At 38.0% G+C, this 17,463-nt stretch overlaps 2 protein-coding genes across 2 annotated transcripts in view; both read right to left on the bottom strand.

The window, feature by feature from the left end:
- mtnr1aa (melatonin receptor 1A a) overlaps positions 1–2,559 on the bottom strand; it is a 52,667-nt gene extending 50,108 nt beyond the window's left edge. Inside the window, exon 1 of the mRNA XM_055205653.2 lies at positions 1,992–2,559. Coding sequence (XP_055061628.1) covers positions 1,992–2,175 — 184 coding nt within the window. The 5' untranslated portion in view covers positions 2,176–2,559. The remainder of the gene's footprint in view (positions 1–1,991) is intronic.
- Positions 2,560–4,449: 1,890 nt separating this feature from the next.
- On the bottom strand, positions 4,450–11,557 carry LOC129444773 (uncharacterized). Its single transcript, XM_055205651.2, has 2 exons — positions 11,467–11,557; positions 4,450–5,744 (listed from the first exon to the last, which is right to left on the bottom strand). The coding sequence occupies exon 2, from the start codon at positions 5,731–5,733 to the stop codon at positions 4,636–4,638; it is 1,098 nt and encodes a 365-aa protein (XP_055061626.2). The 5' UTR covers positions 5,734–5,744; positions 11,467–11,557; the 3' UTR covers positions 4,450–4,635.
- Positions 11,558–17,463: the final 5,906 nt, after the last annotated feature.

Raw genomic sequence — 17,463 nt, 5'->3', positions numbered from 1 at the left:
ACTACGGCATGCCCAGCATTGTTTATGCATTTCATTTATAATTCCCTAATAACTGCTTCAGTCCAGTTTGCGACATTTCTCATTGTGAATGTTGATCTGCATATAAATATTTTGTTTTAAAGAGCTGAACCAACTATATGTTGCCATGACACGTGCGTCCTCACTACGGCATATGCGTCATTGTTTATGCGTCTCATTTCTGGTTGTGAATGTTGATATGCATGTAAATCTCTCGTTTTAAAGAGCTTAACCATAACTTTTGTTGTGATGACACGCGCATCCTCACTACGACATGCCCATTACGGCATTGTTTCGGCTTCTTGTTCACACAGAGGGTTTTCCGTGTATCTTAGGTCCTCTTTCCGGCAATGATCCCAGAAGATTTACGGGACGTGTTTGCGTTCACACAGAAGCTTTTACGGGCATTTTCTGGGACCAAAGGTCTGTTTGAATGAGGTTTAATAGACATCTAACAATTGCACAAAATTGACAATGCTTATACGTTTAGAACATGTAAAAAAATTGGACTAAAAAAGGTATTGTGGATGTTAACGTTTTTTTGTGGAACAATAAAGCCTGACAAATCAATCCATTACTTTAATGTTTAAAATCCCTCAAGCGCTCTCCTGCATAAGAGAGTGTTTTAAAAATGAGATGAATAATGAAATGAAGGATTAAAATAGGCCTACTCATATCAAATAAATTAAACCATTGTGAAAGTTGTGTGATCCGCAGTTAGCGCATGAGCACTTGAATGCACGCGAGCAGGCATAGATGGCACGCGCAAAAATGATTACGTGCTATTTATTCACACGCTTTTAATGAGTGCCTGGGATAAATGTCAATTTCCACAATGTAGGTCAAAGTTTAATTAAGTCGACTCCGTTGTTTTTCATAAGACTCCTATGTGACGCACGTTTTCCATTACTTATTGACCGTTATTAAGACATTGGACGGGATTAATGTCCGTTTATTTTTCCACTGCGTGATTGACATGAGATGAGATACAGTCCCATGGCCCTTCTGAAGTGGATGAATGCCAAAATAAACTGCCATATAACGGGCACTCACGTCAATCAAATACAACGAATATGTTCATTTTTTCTAATAAAGTCAAGCAGCCCCTCGGTCCAGTCAATGTAATGCCTTTAACACATCTGGTGGTGAGTGAAAGTAACACAGATGTGTAACTACCAAAATTATTGACTTAAAGCAAAACTCGTATACACACATAGTGAGGGACAATCGCCATAAAAATACTCTGTAATATGAACAATATAATAGGGATAGCCTAACACAGTGATGTGAATACATTTGTGCATTTGGCAGACGCTTTTATCCAATGCATTTAATGTATATATAATATATACATTTAAGCACTACAGTATGTGTTCCCTGATGTTGAACACATGACCTTGCTAACGTAATGCTCTAACAACTGAGATGACAATTATATTACTGATTATTGCAAATTAAGACAAGCTAGTGTACAGCTAGTGAGACTGGGCTGACAGTAAACCTCTATCTCGTAATATTTTGCTGATGTAAAATAATATTCATGTAGTAGCTGTCACCAACTAACACGCTGACTTTTTATTTCCTAAACTTCTTGTCAGTGCTGGTATTCACGTTGGATTATTTTAATGTAGCCTACCTTGCGTAAAACGTCCTGCGTAAAAACAAGGACACATTTGGAGCTTTAACAGTTTGCATGTGAAATCAAATACGGCAAAGAAACAAAATCTTGAATGTATGCGTTATGCATCGTTTGTAGTAAACCGTCGAGGCGACTTCAAAGAACCGCGAACCCAACGCACAACTTCATGAGATGGAATCACGTCACGGGTGCGCGGTCTTCTCATCTTTACTGTCTTTCTGTTATGTTATTTGGTGTATCCCTAAAACATCAACATTTGTGCAGCAAATGCAAAGAAACGTGACACAGGTGCGAAACGGACACGCACCTGTACCCGCTCGCGCGCGCGACTTACCTGCGTTCCGAAGTTTCTTGTTTCTGTAGACGGAGAAAATCACCAGCAGGTTTCCTAAAATATCCACTACTATAGTGAATATGAGGAAACATCCGAGAGTAGTGGTGACCCAGGGCGGCCGATGAAGCGTTTGCTCGCTAGGGTCCGGTGCAGAACTGTTCAAAGAACTCCCATTCATAAACATCGTACCTCTTCATGAAACTTTTCTCAATCAACAAAATTAACGCGCATGCCGCTCGTGTAGTTCAGATGGCGCGCGTCTCGCCGATGGACTCTCATCTCTCCGTCAGGACTGGATAAGTTGTTGGACATTGTTCATCCGCGCTCTCGTTGAGGCTTTCGTGTGTCGGGGTCTGCACATTTATGGCTATGTGCGTGCCCATCACGATGCTGTTGCATGTCATCGCCGGGCAACTTTAAAGCTCCTGTGTGCACGAGATTCTCAGTGACATTGTGTGTACTGCCACCCTGTGGTTGTGATCGGCAGGGCAGTTTTTGCGCTTTCATTCACAGCTTGGTTGCTCCGTGAGTGCTTTTTAATTCATGTCTTCATTCATTATTCTTACATTTAAAAGAGGCTTTATTCAGTTTTTCGTCGTTTCATTCGTGATGAACACTAAAGGCCATAGCTATCTCAAATGATGCTGTTTCATCACGTTATTGATATTTATTCACAATTTAATTTATAGTAGAAATTATGTCTATAACTGGAATGCAAAATAGAAAATCATAAATCATAGTTTTGTTTCAGCCTATGGTTGCTTAAAAAATATCAGAACAGATATAGAACAGAAAAGAATAATTAAAATTGGATTAATGTTTTACATTAGGCCAAGGAAGCGGCTGGAGCACAAATTGAGTGTAAATAAAGTTATATTTTCAATTTATAAACCTTTTAAATATGGAGATATAGTTATCACAAAGGGGCTCTCTGTTTATATTTGAGAATTTAACTTTGCTGCCTATGAAGTCAGTCCGAATATGTTTCTCTGAGCTGCATGCCAGACAGGACCTCGGAAGATGACATGTCCTGTTGCAGCTACCATGTGTGTTTTTTTTAAAGAGCACCTATTGTACGATTCATGTTTTTAAATTTCCTTTGGTGTGTAGGTGTATATAAGTATGTTAACGATATGCAAAAGGTACAAACCCCAAAGTAAACAATGTTGCGGTTTATCATCTCCAACGTAAATCTCTTTTCTTGGACTACAACATACACATGAATTTTAGGCAACATTTTACCTCCTGGGATTGTAGACAAGACCGAAATTATCATAAATCCTCCCACTTCGGGCTCACAGCCTGTAAGTTGACTCCTTTTAGCAACCGAATCTTTCAAACATGGTAGCGCCACATTTCCGGCTGACGTCAGAGGTATTCAGGCCAATCACAACATACAGATTAGCTGGCCAATCAGGGACACGGAGCTTTTCAAATCCGTGCGTTTCAGAAGATCTGGAGCTACAAAAATGTACGGTATGCAGAAAATAATGTTTTTTAACCATAAACCACGCAAACACATTGTATTATACCAAATACACAAAATAACATTTTTAGCAGTGAAATAGGTGCTCTTTAAAATTGAGGGGTGAGCTGTTGATTGCAATTTCACAATCTCACCACTAGATGCCACAAAAATTTACACAAACCACCTTTAAAGCCTTCCTTTTGCAGGAAAAATTGTCCAGACTGTGAACAGAATATTTAGATGTTTACGTTGCTAAAAGTTCTGCAAACGTTACAACTTACCCCATAGGTGGGGTTAATTGTAACAGGCAGGGGGTTAGTTGTAACACTTGCTAAAAATTAAGTTTGCAGGCAAATAGTTCAATACTATTTTTTCTATATACTTGAAGTGGATATTGTTTACATATCTGTGTATAATAGACAGGTATACACACTGTATTCATTCATCCAGCCCTTTTCTAACAATAGTTCAATTATAAATGCATACAAATGCCTAAATGTGAGAAAAAGCAGCACAATTATGACAAAACATTTTTTTATATGCGACCCAGTCTGTAATAACCATACTACAGTTTCAAAATCAAATTCTGATATAATAAGCATCAAAGTCTGATTTTAGTCATTCATTTCATTATAATTTCAATCTTTGACCTTAAAAATATGACCAAAATTAAATTTGACACACGATTTTTGATAAGACAGGCACATTTATTTTGTTGGCAGCCAGCAATCATTCATAGCCTATTTAAAACAACGGCAAGAATTACGCTAACGTTAGCGGTTTTCATATTGTAAGTGCTGAGGGGTTAGTTGTAACACAGCGTTACAATTAACCCCGCTGAGTCAAAATATTTTCAAGCCCACCAAAAAAGTTGATAAGAGCTGCAGACATATTTCAAAACGATGCTATGTTTTAGTCAACAAGACACTGATTAATATGACATAGCATTGGATTCGGTATCTTACAACAATGTAAACAGTCTGCGTTACAACTAACTCCGCTTTAGTTTTTGACCCGCACACCCTTACTTATAAATATGAATTATGTACACAATAATCAGTGAATGAGACTTATGAATGTTTCGTTAATGGCAGTGTATCTACAAAAAAACACTTAACAGTACAATACAGTAACAGCCTTCTCTTTGTGTTACCAATGTGTGCAGATATGTAAAAATCACTGAATCCCTTGGTTATCTTCAGATTTGAGGTTTTCTTGTGGTTCTGCAGGTGGCAGTGGGACATCAGTTGGAGGGGTCGGCTGATCACCAATTTTTTTATCACGACAGAACAACACCGGTTCATCACCAAAACCCAGTCTGTACTGCCAAATATATATACACTGCCTGGGCTTCAGCTTCAATGTTAGCTCCTCTTCCACTTCAGTTGCTTCATTCCAGCTTTCCTGCTTAGTGTCCACATATGAACCTCCATATTCTGCAGAAAAAGAGAACTGTAATTTCGCAATTAACTCTGAGAGATCTTTACATTTAATTAAGAAAGACGTTTCTATCTTCCAGTTGTGTGTCATCTGTTTCATTGTCTCCTTATTGTATCCGACCTTTGTAGTGATTTTCTTTCCCCATTTCCCTGTTGCGTCACTGTCATTTCGTATAGTTTTAATAATCTCCCACCTGCCAAAGGCTGGGCCTCTAGTTATCGACAGACCACCAGGCAGAAAGTTTACAACATCAGGGTGAAGAGAAAAGACTTGAAGACGTTCCTCTTTCTCAAGGTTGCTGATTTTGCAGTATTCGACTCCCCACTCTGAGACCGGCTTCAGAAAGCAGAGGCCATCTGACAGACCCCAGAAATAAAGACCTTCACTGTATTTAGAGGTTAACTTAGGGTTTACCATTAAATATGGACTGGGTCTGACGAAGAAGAAGACGGGATTAAAAAAAACTTGTGTCTGTTTGAAAGTTCCACTTTCTTGGAAGATGATAAAAAATGTGTCATCGACCGACAAGTAGTGGTCTGCACCTTGCAACTCAGGATGAAGGTTATAAACTTCAGCATCGGCATCTGTTGACAGGTCTGTGACCCTGCGGCACAATTCTCCCTTAATGATGTAAAAGTGGCCAAACTTATCAGCAAAATAATGCTCTCCATTCTGGCAGGAGGGATGCAGACTGAAAATACTGATGTTTGAACCTTTATTTAAATCACTTGTCTGCATATAGCAGCCGAGATCAGAGCGGATTATATAACACTGCTCTTTCCCTGCACAGATATCAACACCTTTAGTTTTGCTCCTGGGGATAATGCCTTTCATTGTGCCTTAATCTGCAACACAAATGAACACAGACATATTCAGAGCTCATTATTTATATTTGTAAAAAATGAGGAGTTCAGATGCAAAAGCCAATAAACGTCATCTGTCAAAATTGAGATGATGATGATACTAACCAAATGCTTTTGGCTTGTATATGTTCATTAAATTAAAATCCGCTAATCTTAACCCTTAGGCCATGGCAGAATCCGTTAAACGCCAAAGTCCCCTAAGTGCACAGTTGACAACTGTGGGTCACATTCAAACTTGGGTCCATTATGAGTACAATGTCAGAAATAAAGGTACAAAACTGTACCTTTTCTGTCACTGGGGCTGTACCCTTTCAAAAAGTACAGCTTTGCCCCTAAGGATTTCATTTTAGTACCTCAGAGGTACATACTGGGACCAAAGAGAGCTTATTAGTACCTCAAAAATATATATTAGTATCTCAAAGGTACATATTGTTACTAAATGTAATGGTCCATACAATAACCTTCTTAAAGGGTGCTGCCCCACTGACAGCTAGCAGGGAACTACACTAACCTTTTCCACTGGTGGCACTTGCGCTACCAACTTTTTCAGTTACTGGCACAAAATATGATTTGGTCACACATATTTTTTTCAAGTTATATTAAGGCGCTCTGGATAATAATGAACAATAATGAAACTGTATTGCATACAGATATGCTTTTTATTTTACTTGCCATCTTTTAAACCACATGCCTTCTTAAACGTTGCAGTGTTTCCCACAGATCTGAAATTTACTTGTGGTGGTAGCCGGTCATTACCCACTGACAAATAATGGTCGACTATACATGTGACGAAGAACTAATAATGTGTGACACAACACAATACAATACCGATTTATTGAAAATTAATATTCATTTCACATTATATTTCATTAATCTAACCACCCCAAACTTTCTTTGCCATTAACAAAGCTGACACTGTTTGTCAAAGCACCATGAAAACACTTACTGTTTTTGCACTGATATATGAAGCAATTAGACCCCTTTTATCAAACTCAATATAATACAATACTATGTATAGTATATTAATAGACAGTGCAGGTCTATAGATTATAAATGTGACTGATGTTATGATGGTTATAATTTCTATTAGATAGGCACCTTTGCTGCTTCTGCTCTATCTTTCTATTTCTCTCTTGCCGACTAAAAAAGCTTAATCCACTCATTATTTCAGATTTAAAAGTCTACTTGCTGTCCCGATGACAGACTTTACATTGCTTTGCGGTTTTTATATCCCGGGTCATCTTAAGCTTTGCTCGTTCAGTGCAATGGGCTTGACATTAGCATTGCTTTTTTGCTACAATCTCTGTGCAAACTTTTTAAATATGGATATGGTTTTAGAAAAGATATGGTTTATTAATAATAAGATTTAAAAAAATGTGAGAAAGAAAATGCAGTGCGTGGTCGTAACAAGAACCATCGCCATAGTAATCGGAGGCACGCTGAAACTGCCCTCGAGCTTTAGCGCGGTAGCCCTCATGGCCGTTTTCCGATCGACTCAGGTTATATACACATACACAATATTAATCAGACTTGGGACCCAAAGTAATTAAACTAGGTCCTAACCGGACCCGACTGACCATTTAAAATATAAACCCGGAACCATACGGGTCCCGCGTCCTCAGTGAAGAAAGACCTCTGCTCAAGTTCAGAAACATGGAAGACCCTGCGCTTGCTTCGCGTCGCACCAAATTCATTGAGAAACAGAGAGCACGCGAACGCACACTGATAGGGAGAGACACGACGCGCTTTCACGCAAAATGAAGCCAACATGTTGAAGGCTCAGAGCACGTTATAAAACTCACTCTTAAAATCCACATTTCTGTTTTAGTAAATGCTCATCATAGTAAATCATAGCATATTGTCTAAAACATTAGGTAGCACATCTGCGACCCGTTAAAAATTACGGTCGCAACGGCAGTTCAAAAGGTCGCATATGCGACCATTTTGGTCGCAGTGTAGTTCCCTGGCTAGGGTACATATTTTGACTTTTTTCTAACAATGTAGGTCCTAAAGGTATGGTAATCTAGCCAAAATTGTATTCTGTTTTTTATTTATGTAAAGGTACCAAACGGAAACTTAGGGTACAGCCCCAGTTTTGTACCTTTATTTTTGAGAGTGTACTTGGACCTGTATAAATCACGAATGTAGCAGCTGCATACATCACAGATAATGTGTGATTCAGGTTCTTAATATTTACCTTTTAAATTCTGATTTTCATCATTTGCAATGTTGTATCTCTCTTGTGATTTTGCAAATGTTTACTATGTCTAGTCGAAAAATGTTCTTCTTATTCTTTATTTATTTTTATAAAACGGTTAGTTCCAATCCTTGATTCTGATTGGTCAATAGGTGTGCTTTATTCACGATAAAACACTGCTATGACCGCTTCACCCAACGGTTCTATTTAATATCACTGCGCCCTTAGCAACACCCTTAGCAACACATAAACATATAATGAGACAGAGGCTGTTTCTCAATTCCAAGAACGCAAAGAACGGACTTGCGTCCTCGTGGAGATCGGTCTTGCCAGGCGACCTTGGAAGAACGAACTCGGAAGTTTTGCCGCAATGACTTCTGGGGCGTAAGCGATTTCAGCAAGTCTGCACTCGATGCATCCTCGATATCAAGAACACATCCGGGTATTTTCATGTGTCCTCTGTCCTTGCGTTCTTGAGAATTGGAATGAACTTCGACCGTTAATGATGACGTAGAGCGAGGACACGAGGACGCAAGATCGCTGAAGAACGCATATTGAGAAACAGCCCAAGTCTGAGAACAGTTTGTTGTTTTTATTTGAGCTTTCATGTTGTTGTTCGCAGTCAGGGACTATTTTTTCTAGCGGAAGGAATGCTTTTATTGATTTAACTTCATGAAAGTTGCACTAATATTTTTTTTACTTTAATATTGTGTGGTAACCGTTTTATAAAAGCAATAAGGTACTCGAGGCAAGTGCTGTATCGTGAATAAGTAACGGCTGAAGGGCGTTGTTAGGCACGACGCGAAGCGGAGTGCCTGCAACCCCTTCAGCCGTTACTTATTCACGATACAGCACAGCCTCTCGTACCTTATTGCTTATGCGGCTTTCACATAGGATGCGGTGTGCGCTGCGCTGCGCTATGAAACCCATTCATTTCAATGGCTTGCGCCGCGCGAGGGCGTTTTTTTGTTGCGCCAAGCAAAGCGCGAGCGCAGCTTGCGCTCACGCCGCGGTCAAAGTTCAAAATAGTTTAACTTTTGCGCTGCGCTCTGTGACGATTACCCGCGCGGCCAATAGAAACGGGGCATCCAAACAAGCAAAATGGACGAAAGCTTATACTCGGGATTCTCAGAGCTTTATAATACAAGTTTATGCTCCTACAGAGACATCGGAAGGAAAGCCGTCTCATGGAAACACGTAGCAATTCAAGTTGGCATGTCAGGTGTGTTTTAAGTCAAGCGGCTTGTTGTAGGTATGCTTAAAGTTACGTGAAATGGAGACGAGCAACATCAGTCTCTGTATTCCTCGTCGACTATTTAACGCAAATATAAACACTGTAGTAATTTATTGAAAACCCCGCCTACTTTGGTCTGGCCATCAGAGCACAAATCGCTTGGCTGCGCCGAACCTAGCGGCGAGCGCAGCGCACACCGCATCCTATGTGAAAGCCGCATTAGGCTGCGTGTACACTTGGCATTAACATGCGACCTGTATCCGGATGTTGTCCAAATACACATTGAAAAGACAAGTGTAAACGCGTCTGTGATCGGAATGTTATCCGATCTGTGTGTCCTGATGCATAGGTAGTCGAGGACGCTTTGATCGGATCTCAGTGTAATGTAAACGCAATCCAGCCATCGTATCTGCATTTACAGGTCAACATCACAAAAAACCCCGCCCACTATCATCTCCTCTCACTGACAGCTGTCAAAAATAAAGGACGTTAGGTCATGGAGCGCAGGTGAGAGACGCATACATTCATATTTGTGGAGCAATGGAAGCTACGCTTAAAAGTATCTTAATAAATCGATATTCAAAAGCATTTTAACACTGCTGATTGTATTTAAGTTATTCAGGCATATGTTAAATGTTCCTATTCATAAAGAGATTTAATATTTAATGGCAGAATTCAGGATCGTTATAATGTTTGAGTTTCCATGGTGACATATCAGCGTGAATGTTGCGCTTCTTTCTGGTCAATCGGCTGTTTCTGTCTCATTTAACACATTTTAAGTTACTTTTAAACACGTACAAACCATAATAACATTAACCAGATACATTTATTCAGTGTTGATTTTATGCAAGGTTACTTATATGTGTTTGTAAATTACATTACTTCTTACGCACTATGAACAGGAAATTTAGGAAATTGTTAGCTCTTTTAATTAAATCATATTAAAATTACCAGGAAACATAACTAACAACAGTTTATGGTTAAAATATAATTATACATATAAGTTCAGGCAGAGCCAAAAGCCCTTTATTAAGGCAGAATAAAATAGTGGAGTCGGTCATTTTTCACACGGATTTTGTTGTTTATTTAAAGCATGCGGGCAGGCCCGGAGTGGGTAATCGGGAGAACCGGGAGAATTCCCGGTGGGCCGCTTCACTTTTGGGCCGGTCGAGTTTTTTTTTTTTTTTACATTTGTCACGTTAGTCACGTTAGCCGCTTCCCTAAAGAGACTAGGTGTGTTCGAGATCATCCGGCGCTGCGCAGACCGATCGGCGAGGTTTGCCGCTTGCAGTCGAGGGAGGAACTGAAGACGGAGCCGTTAAGCCGGACACCTGCTGCTTGCCGTAGTGACGTGTGCGCCGTGTTTCCTTGTTTTTAATCGCGAATGAAGTGAATTAGATGCTGAATTTGATAAAAACAAATCTTTTAATAAAAAGTTGCAACCAGAAACATTTTATATCGAATATTTTAATTGCTGCTTATACTGTATACCCGAAAATAACGGGAAACAAGCCTATATTATTAAAATACCAATAAAGTTTGTTATTTTATATTTTATTTTATTACACAACACAATATAACATATTTATGCACATTAACGTGTTTTTTCCTGTTTTAAAACATGAATTTATAATGTTTATTAGTGAAACTAAAGGTTGGATTAAACTTGAAACGCACGTGATCGTTGTCATCAATGAGGCGACCAATCAAGTAAAGCTGTTACGTCATCACAACTCCGGGCAGCCGCTCTGGAGAAGCTGCACCGGCTGAGGCAGCCGGCTACTCTCGAAACGCTCTCGCGGTACTTAAAAACTATATGACACAGTCACGTGCCTGCAGCGCCAGCTGAAGTCGGACAAAAGTACTAACCAAAATGCACTGCTTCAAGTCAGCCGCCGATCGGTCTGCGCAGCGCCGCATGAAGTCGAACACACCTACTTTTATGGCTCTCGCTTCTGGGTGTTGTCTACAAAATGCGTCATCCCTGCGGCACTCGCACACCCCACCATGTGGAGTGATAAATAACTACAAAACGAACATAATACAACATTAGACCACTATATTTACAAATATAGGCGTACTGTGCATTAACTCAAAGCAGGAAACACACTTTCAGTGCTGTTCTTACATCCCGACCGTTTCATGGATCACCGATTACATCCGAAACAATTACACTGATATTCATTTTCAAAATATGTATCACGCCCATCCGTATATAATCACATACAGGAAAACATAAAGAAATTAAATATCAACACAGAGCCGCAGCTTACCGTCAGCCTGCTCCCTCGTGCGCACGCCACTCACTGTCAAGCATCCAACAAGCATCAGATGTGCACCACTGCGTCTTAATTTCAACTGTAACAGAAAGTGAACATAGCATAGCAAAAACAGTACAATATAGCAATTTTATCATATTTTTGTTTTTTAACAATTTCAGAGAAGACAAAGCAATCAAATAAAATTATAAACACCTTAAAGACTGCGGATAAATAAAAAACATTTTTTTGCTTATGTATATAAAATTGCCAATAATGCAAGTAAATTATATTTGTATTCTAGTCCTTTGTTAACGTTGTCATAATACACAATATCATAATTAAATATAAAATTGTATTTAACTTTGTACTTTTTTATGGTAAAGACCAAATCTGCCAATTCCATCCAAACACTTTGGATAACTTCAGTGGGACAGCTACAAATGTGTCAACATCCCTCTCATCTTAACAAAAAGTGCAGAAACAATTAACTTCAGATTATTCTGAAATTAGTGGTTCAACAGGTTAGATGGTCTACAAAATTATAAAGTGTATTTATTAAGTTTTATTATTAATACACTAATTAAAGGTGATTTCAAAAAGTTCAAAATAAATTTTTGGTTTTGTTTTTGTTTTAGTAACATGGTATAAATATTGCAATCTTTATACATCAGTTCATTGTTGTTGCTGCTGTAAAACAAGCTGAACAAGGGCAGTATAGCTCTAAAAAGAAAATAAATAAATTCCTTAGAATGCAGAGGAAAGATGTGGGTCACATGAATTGATTATCAAATATCAAACAGATGATTAATATCATTGTTAAACTAAATGTTAACAAAAATGGTTAGCTCAAAATACCAGATAATTTACTATAGCATGTTAAAATTGCCACACTGTAAAATATACTTTGCTGCCTTAAAAGTTTTTGTTGAATTAACTCGGATTTACAAGTCATTTCAACTTACTATTATTTATCTTGACTAAAGTTGTTTTAACTACAGGTGAGTTGTTATGACTAATAAAATTAAATTTACTTTTCTCAACTATATTTATAAGTTGTGATAACTCATCTCTGTTGACATGACTTGTAAATCTGAGTTGATTTAACAAAAAATTTTAAGGCAGCAAAGTTTTTTTTACAGTGCACTTTGTAGATGTGAGCAAAAATGTGCCGTTTTCGGGTGTGTCCTTTTAAATGCAAATGAGTTGAACTCTGCACTAAATGGCAGTGACGTGGTTGGATAGTGCAGATTAAGGGGCGGTATTATTCTGAAATCACAAGGGGAGCCAAATTTGAATGAGCTATTTTTTCATGTGCTTGCAGAGAATGGTTTACCAAAACGAAGTTACTGGGTTGTTCTTTTTCCCATTTTTTAGATTGATTGAAGCACTGGGGACCAAATTATAGCATGGAAAAAGTCCATTAAAGTTAATCTTCACATATATGCTACAATAGCGCCATCTGCGGTACTGTAAATTACATTACACCAGCGGTCATCTGAGAAGCATCACTGTGAACAGGATTTGCATTTACTTTTCATAACTTTGTTTATTATAAAAAATACAAACACCTAAATATTATAAACTTTATTAATTCTACTCTTTCTTAATTCCTATAGTCATCCAGGTATTAACCAATGACTTTATAATACACTGTGAGTTGTTTTGATGATGTTTTATCAGACCAATGTAGTGTAGGAGGGTACAAAGTATAATTTAAAGATGTTTGTTGCCCAAATGTAATTTTCACATGACTAGACAGGAGAAATATCATGTAAAAATTGGTCTGAGAAAATTTGGGGCATTTTGGGAAGGTAGGCTACTGTTTAAGTTTAGCAATTCCTTTCGCCAATCACGTTGTAATGTGTGATAAAAAAAAGTCTTAAAGTGTTGATGTTTCTGTGTACTCATTTGTTTCCTCATATCGTCTTCTGTTCAACTCCAGAATGACAGTTCAGAATGCAAAAAAAGATAAATTAAAGTCATATTTTTCACATGTGGGTATAAGCTTGAGGTATGATTTCTTCATTTCATTCATTGGAGAGGGGGGGGGGGTGAAATGCATTGCACGCATTAAGCCAGAATGATCCATACTTATTTATTTTAGCAAACCATTGAAGATTTTCCCAAAATGCTATTTTGCTCATGTCTAAATATAAATTAAGGATTTATGTGTGTGGTGGAGGTCATTCAGGGATTGAGAAGTAAACAGAACACACTTGTGCCACTTCATCCCAGATCAGAACAAAAAACCTTGTCGAGATGCATCTTTTATTAGTGTGGTTGCTCAAGGTCTTGTCTCAGGTCAGTCTAGTCCAGTGAGGATTTTTTTCCCATTAGAGCCAAAACTTTTAATTTGTCTGCAATAAAACTAAGCACCACATTCACAAATAAGGTCTTGAAAAATATTTAATACACATATTCCATGTGGACTCAAATAAAATAGAAAAACACCTTGAGTATTCAGAGACCAAATGTCAGGGTTTGCTGCAGAAATGTTGATTTATGTTGATAAACACATACAAGTGGGTTACACACACACACACACACACACACACACACACACACACACACACACATACACTTTTTAATAAGGCATGTTTGTTAAGACTAGTGATATTTCATAATTAAACTAAGGCCTAGTCCTGGCTTAAGATAATCCTTGAAAACCACCCCTTAATGTTTATACAGATAAAATAGTTATTAATCTCAACATGGGCGTGTCAAGTCGGCCAAATACGTCCAGCTCAAAAATAATTTAAAGGCTTTGCTTTGCCTGGTGGCTCAGAAGCTAAAGACAGCCCTGGATTTCCCATTTTTTATTCACTTCAGCATAAAGGAGGTTAAAAGTCTGCTTAGATTCTCACAAAGGATATTATCTCACTGAGATATGGGAATTTCGTGACAGGAAGTGAACAGGATTATGCCCCTTAGGCCCCAGGGGAATTTTTATACAGCTTCCTGTGAATAACTGCAGTATTTTCTTCTCTCTGCAGGACCTAAAGACGTGAGGTCGGTAGATAAGAGCGATTCTTGTGCCAGGTACGTGATGTACAGCAAAGGTGACGGAATAACATTATGTGGGACAACATCCCATTTGGGACTCTTTGTGTTCGCTAAATGCTTCACACAGCGATAATTAAAGAAGATTGATTTTGTCTCGCAGGATTTGTTCAGGTTGCTGTCCACCAAACGATTTAAAACATTCTTTCTTTCTAAAATAAACATATTTACATAAATAAATATAATTTACGGATAAAGGATTCAGACCAGTAGAGTAAAAGTAATAGCAAAATTTATTTTGGTTTTATATTTTAAGGGAATAAAATGCAATATAAACAGTGTTAGTAATGAAGAGGTCATATAGTTTCATTTCTCTTGTGAAGTGCTGCAAAACAATAATCTTTATAATGGGCAAGCAAGAGTTTAATCTTAAAGTAATTATCTGTTACTTTTCACTTCTCCATTATGATTATCTGTGATTTCACCTCTATCACTATCATAAAACAACTTTCTCTGGTAATATTTAACAATAGGGTTGTATTTGTTAACATTAGTTAATGCATTAGCTAACATGAACTATAAGAATCTTGCAGTTGATGGAGATTTGTGGGATGCACATCCAGGACACGAAGCTCCCATTCCACCACATCCCAAAGATGCTCTATTGGGTTGAGATCTGGTGAATGTGGGGGCCATTTTAGTACAGCGAACTCATTGTCATGAAACCAATTTGAAATGATTCAAGCTTTGTGACATGATGCATCCTGCTGGAAGTAGCCATCAGAGGATGGTAGGCCGTGGCATTTAAACGATGCACAATTGGCACTAAGGGGCCTAAAGTGTGGCAGGATAACATCCCTCACACCATTACACCACCAACACCAGCCTGGACAGTGGTAACAAGGCATGATAGATCAATGTTCTCATTCTGTTTACACCAAATTCTGACTCTACCATCTGAATGTCTCAACAGAAATCGAGACCAGGCAACATTTTTCCAGTCTTCAACTGTCCAATTTTGGTAAGCTTGTGGAAATTGTAGCCTCTTTTTCCTATTTGTAGTGGAGATGAGTGGTTCCCGGTGGGGTCTTTTGCTGTTGTAGCCCATCTGCCTCGAGGTTGTGCGTGTTGTGGCTTCACAAATGCTTTGCTGCATAACTCTGTTGTAACGAGTGATTATTTTAGTCAAAATTGCTCTTTTATCAGCTTGAATCAGTTGGCCCATTCTCCTCTGACCTCTAGCATCAACAACACATTTTCGCCCACAGGACTGCCGCATACTGGATGTTTTCCCTTCTCACACCATTCTTTGTAAAACCTAGAAATGGTTGTGCGTGAAAATATCTGAGCAGATTGTAAAATAGGCTACTCAGACCACATCATCTGGCACCAACAACCATGCCACGATCAAAATTGCTTAAATCACCTTTCATTCCTATTCTGACATTCAGTTTGGAAATCAGGAGATTGTCTTGACCAGAACCACACCCCTAAATGCATTGAAGCAACTGCCATGCGATTGGTTGATTAGATAATTGCATTAATGAGAAATTGAACAGGTGTTCCTAATAATCCTTTAGGTGAGTGTATATATATATATATATATATATATATATATATATATATATATATATATATATATATATATATATATATATATATATATATTAAGCTTATTGTAAAGTGTTACTCTTTCTCTGGGCTTTATTTGTGAAACACGTGCAGAATAAATTCCTGTGTAAATTATTTATTTATGTAAATAAATTATTCAATCAGTTGTTGCATTACATTAATGTATTATGCTTGTGTTTCAGTAATGAAGCCAAAATGGTATTTAAACATTCTGAGTGTAGCTATTTTGTTGTGCGTGTTACATTAAATGTGCCAGGATGTGTACATTTTAATTTACTTATTTACTGTAATTACTGAGTAAAATGCCAGTCCCATTGGGTTAAAAGGACATGTTGAACATTTGGAGAAAATAGATGGGTACAGATACAATACCATTGTTATCAGCAGATGTAGAAAATGTCCTGATTTGGTTCTGTTCGTGCTGACTATAAATATGTCAATGATCAATAAGCACAATATTGTCAGACTCTGCTCAGATGGTTAAATCAGCCAACTTGAGTAACACTTACATTATGTTTAATAACTGAAATCCTGTTCATACATTTACAAGCCACCAGGGGGCAGTACAAACCCTTTTTAATGATCTTGACTCATGTGTCTGTTTTAACTACACAGACACTGCTGTACAAATGTGACCCTGCATTTAACCCATCCCAGTGAATAGTAAACACATACACTGCAAGTCGTGAACACACCCAGCAGTGGACAGCAATCACTACAGTGCCTGCGGAGCAATTGAGGTTAAAGGCGGGGTGCATGATTTTTGAAAAACACTTAGGAAAAGGGAGTCGGGCTGAGTACCGAAACTCACTTGTAGCCATTCAGCAGTAAGGGGCGTATCTACTAACTGACATCACAAGCTGTCTGAAAGGGGAGTCTGGGTACTGACCCAAACTTGGTAAAAAAAAACATAAAATCACAGCTGCTCAGATTAATGCAGTATTTAATATGCACACCAATTCTCCTGTTTCCATCAAAACTGTTTGTCAGGAGTTGCACAGGTCCAATATACATAGTCAGGCAAATGTATAGCCATAATATTAAATATCAGTAAACTATCAGTCAATGGTGTGTTCACAGTGTAAATCTTACCCAATTATTTAAAAATTGTACTATGGTACAAGTGTGGAAGTGTATCAGGATGACAATGCACCAATACACACAATAAGGGTGGTCGCATATATATATACAAACACACACTTACAGCAGGTGCTTTGAACAATGTTTTTTGAGTTTAATAAACAAAATATTAATAAAATCAAACAATGTGGAATGTATAATAAAAACTATTTTAGTCAGCAATTCATGTTACACAAAAAAGTCAATTATTCAGCCTCCCATCAATAATACAAGCCTCAATATATGCACAAAAGAGGG

Source organism: Misgurnus anguillicaudatus, chromosome 3, assembly GCF_027580225.2.
Source record: "Misgurnus anguillicaudatus chromosome 3, ASM2758022v2, whole genome shotgun sequence".
Classification (NCBI taxonomy): domain Eukaryota; kingdom Metazoa; phylum Chordata; class Actinopteri; order Cypriniformes; family Cobitidae; genus Misgurnus; species Misgurnus anguillicaudatus.
This window is presented reverse-complemented; position numbering and strand designations above follow the sequence as displayed.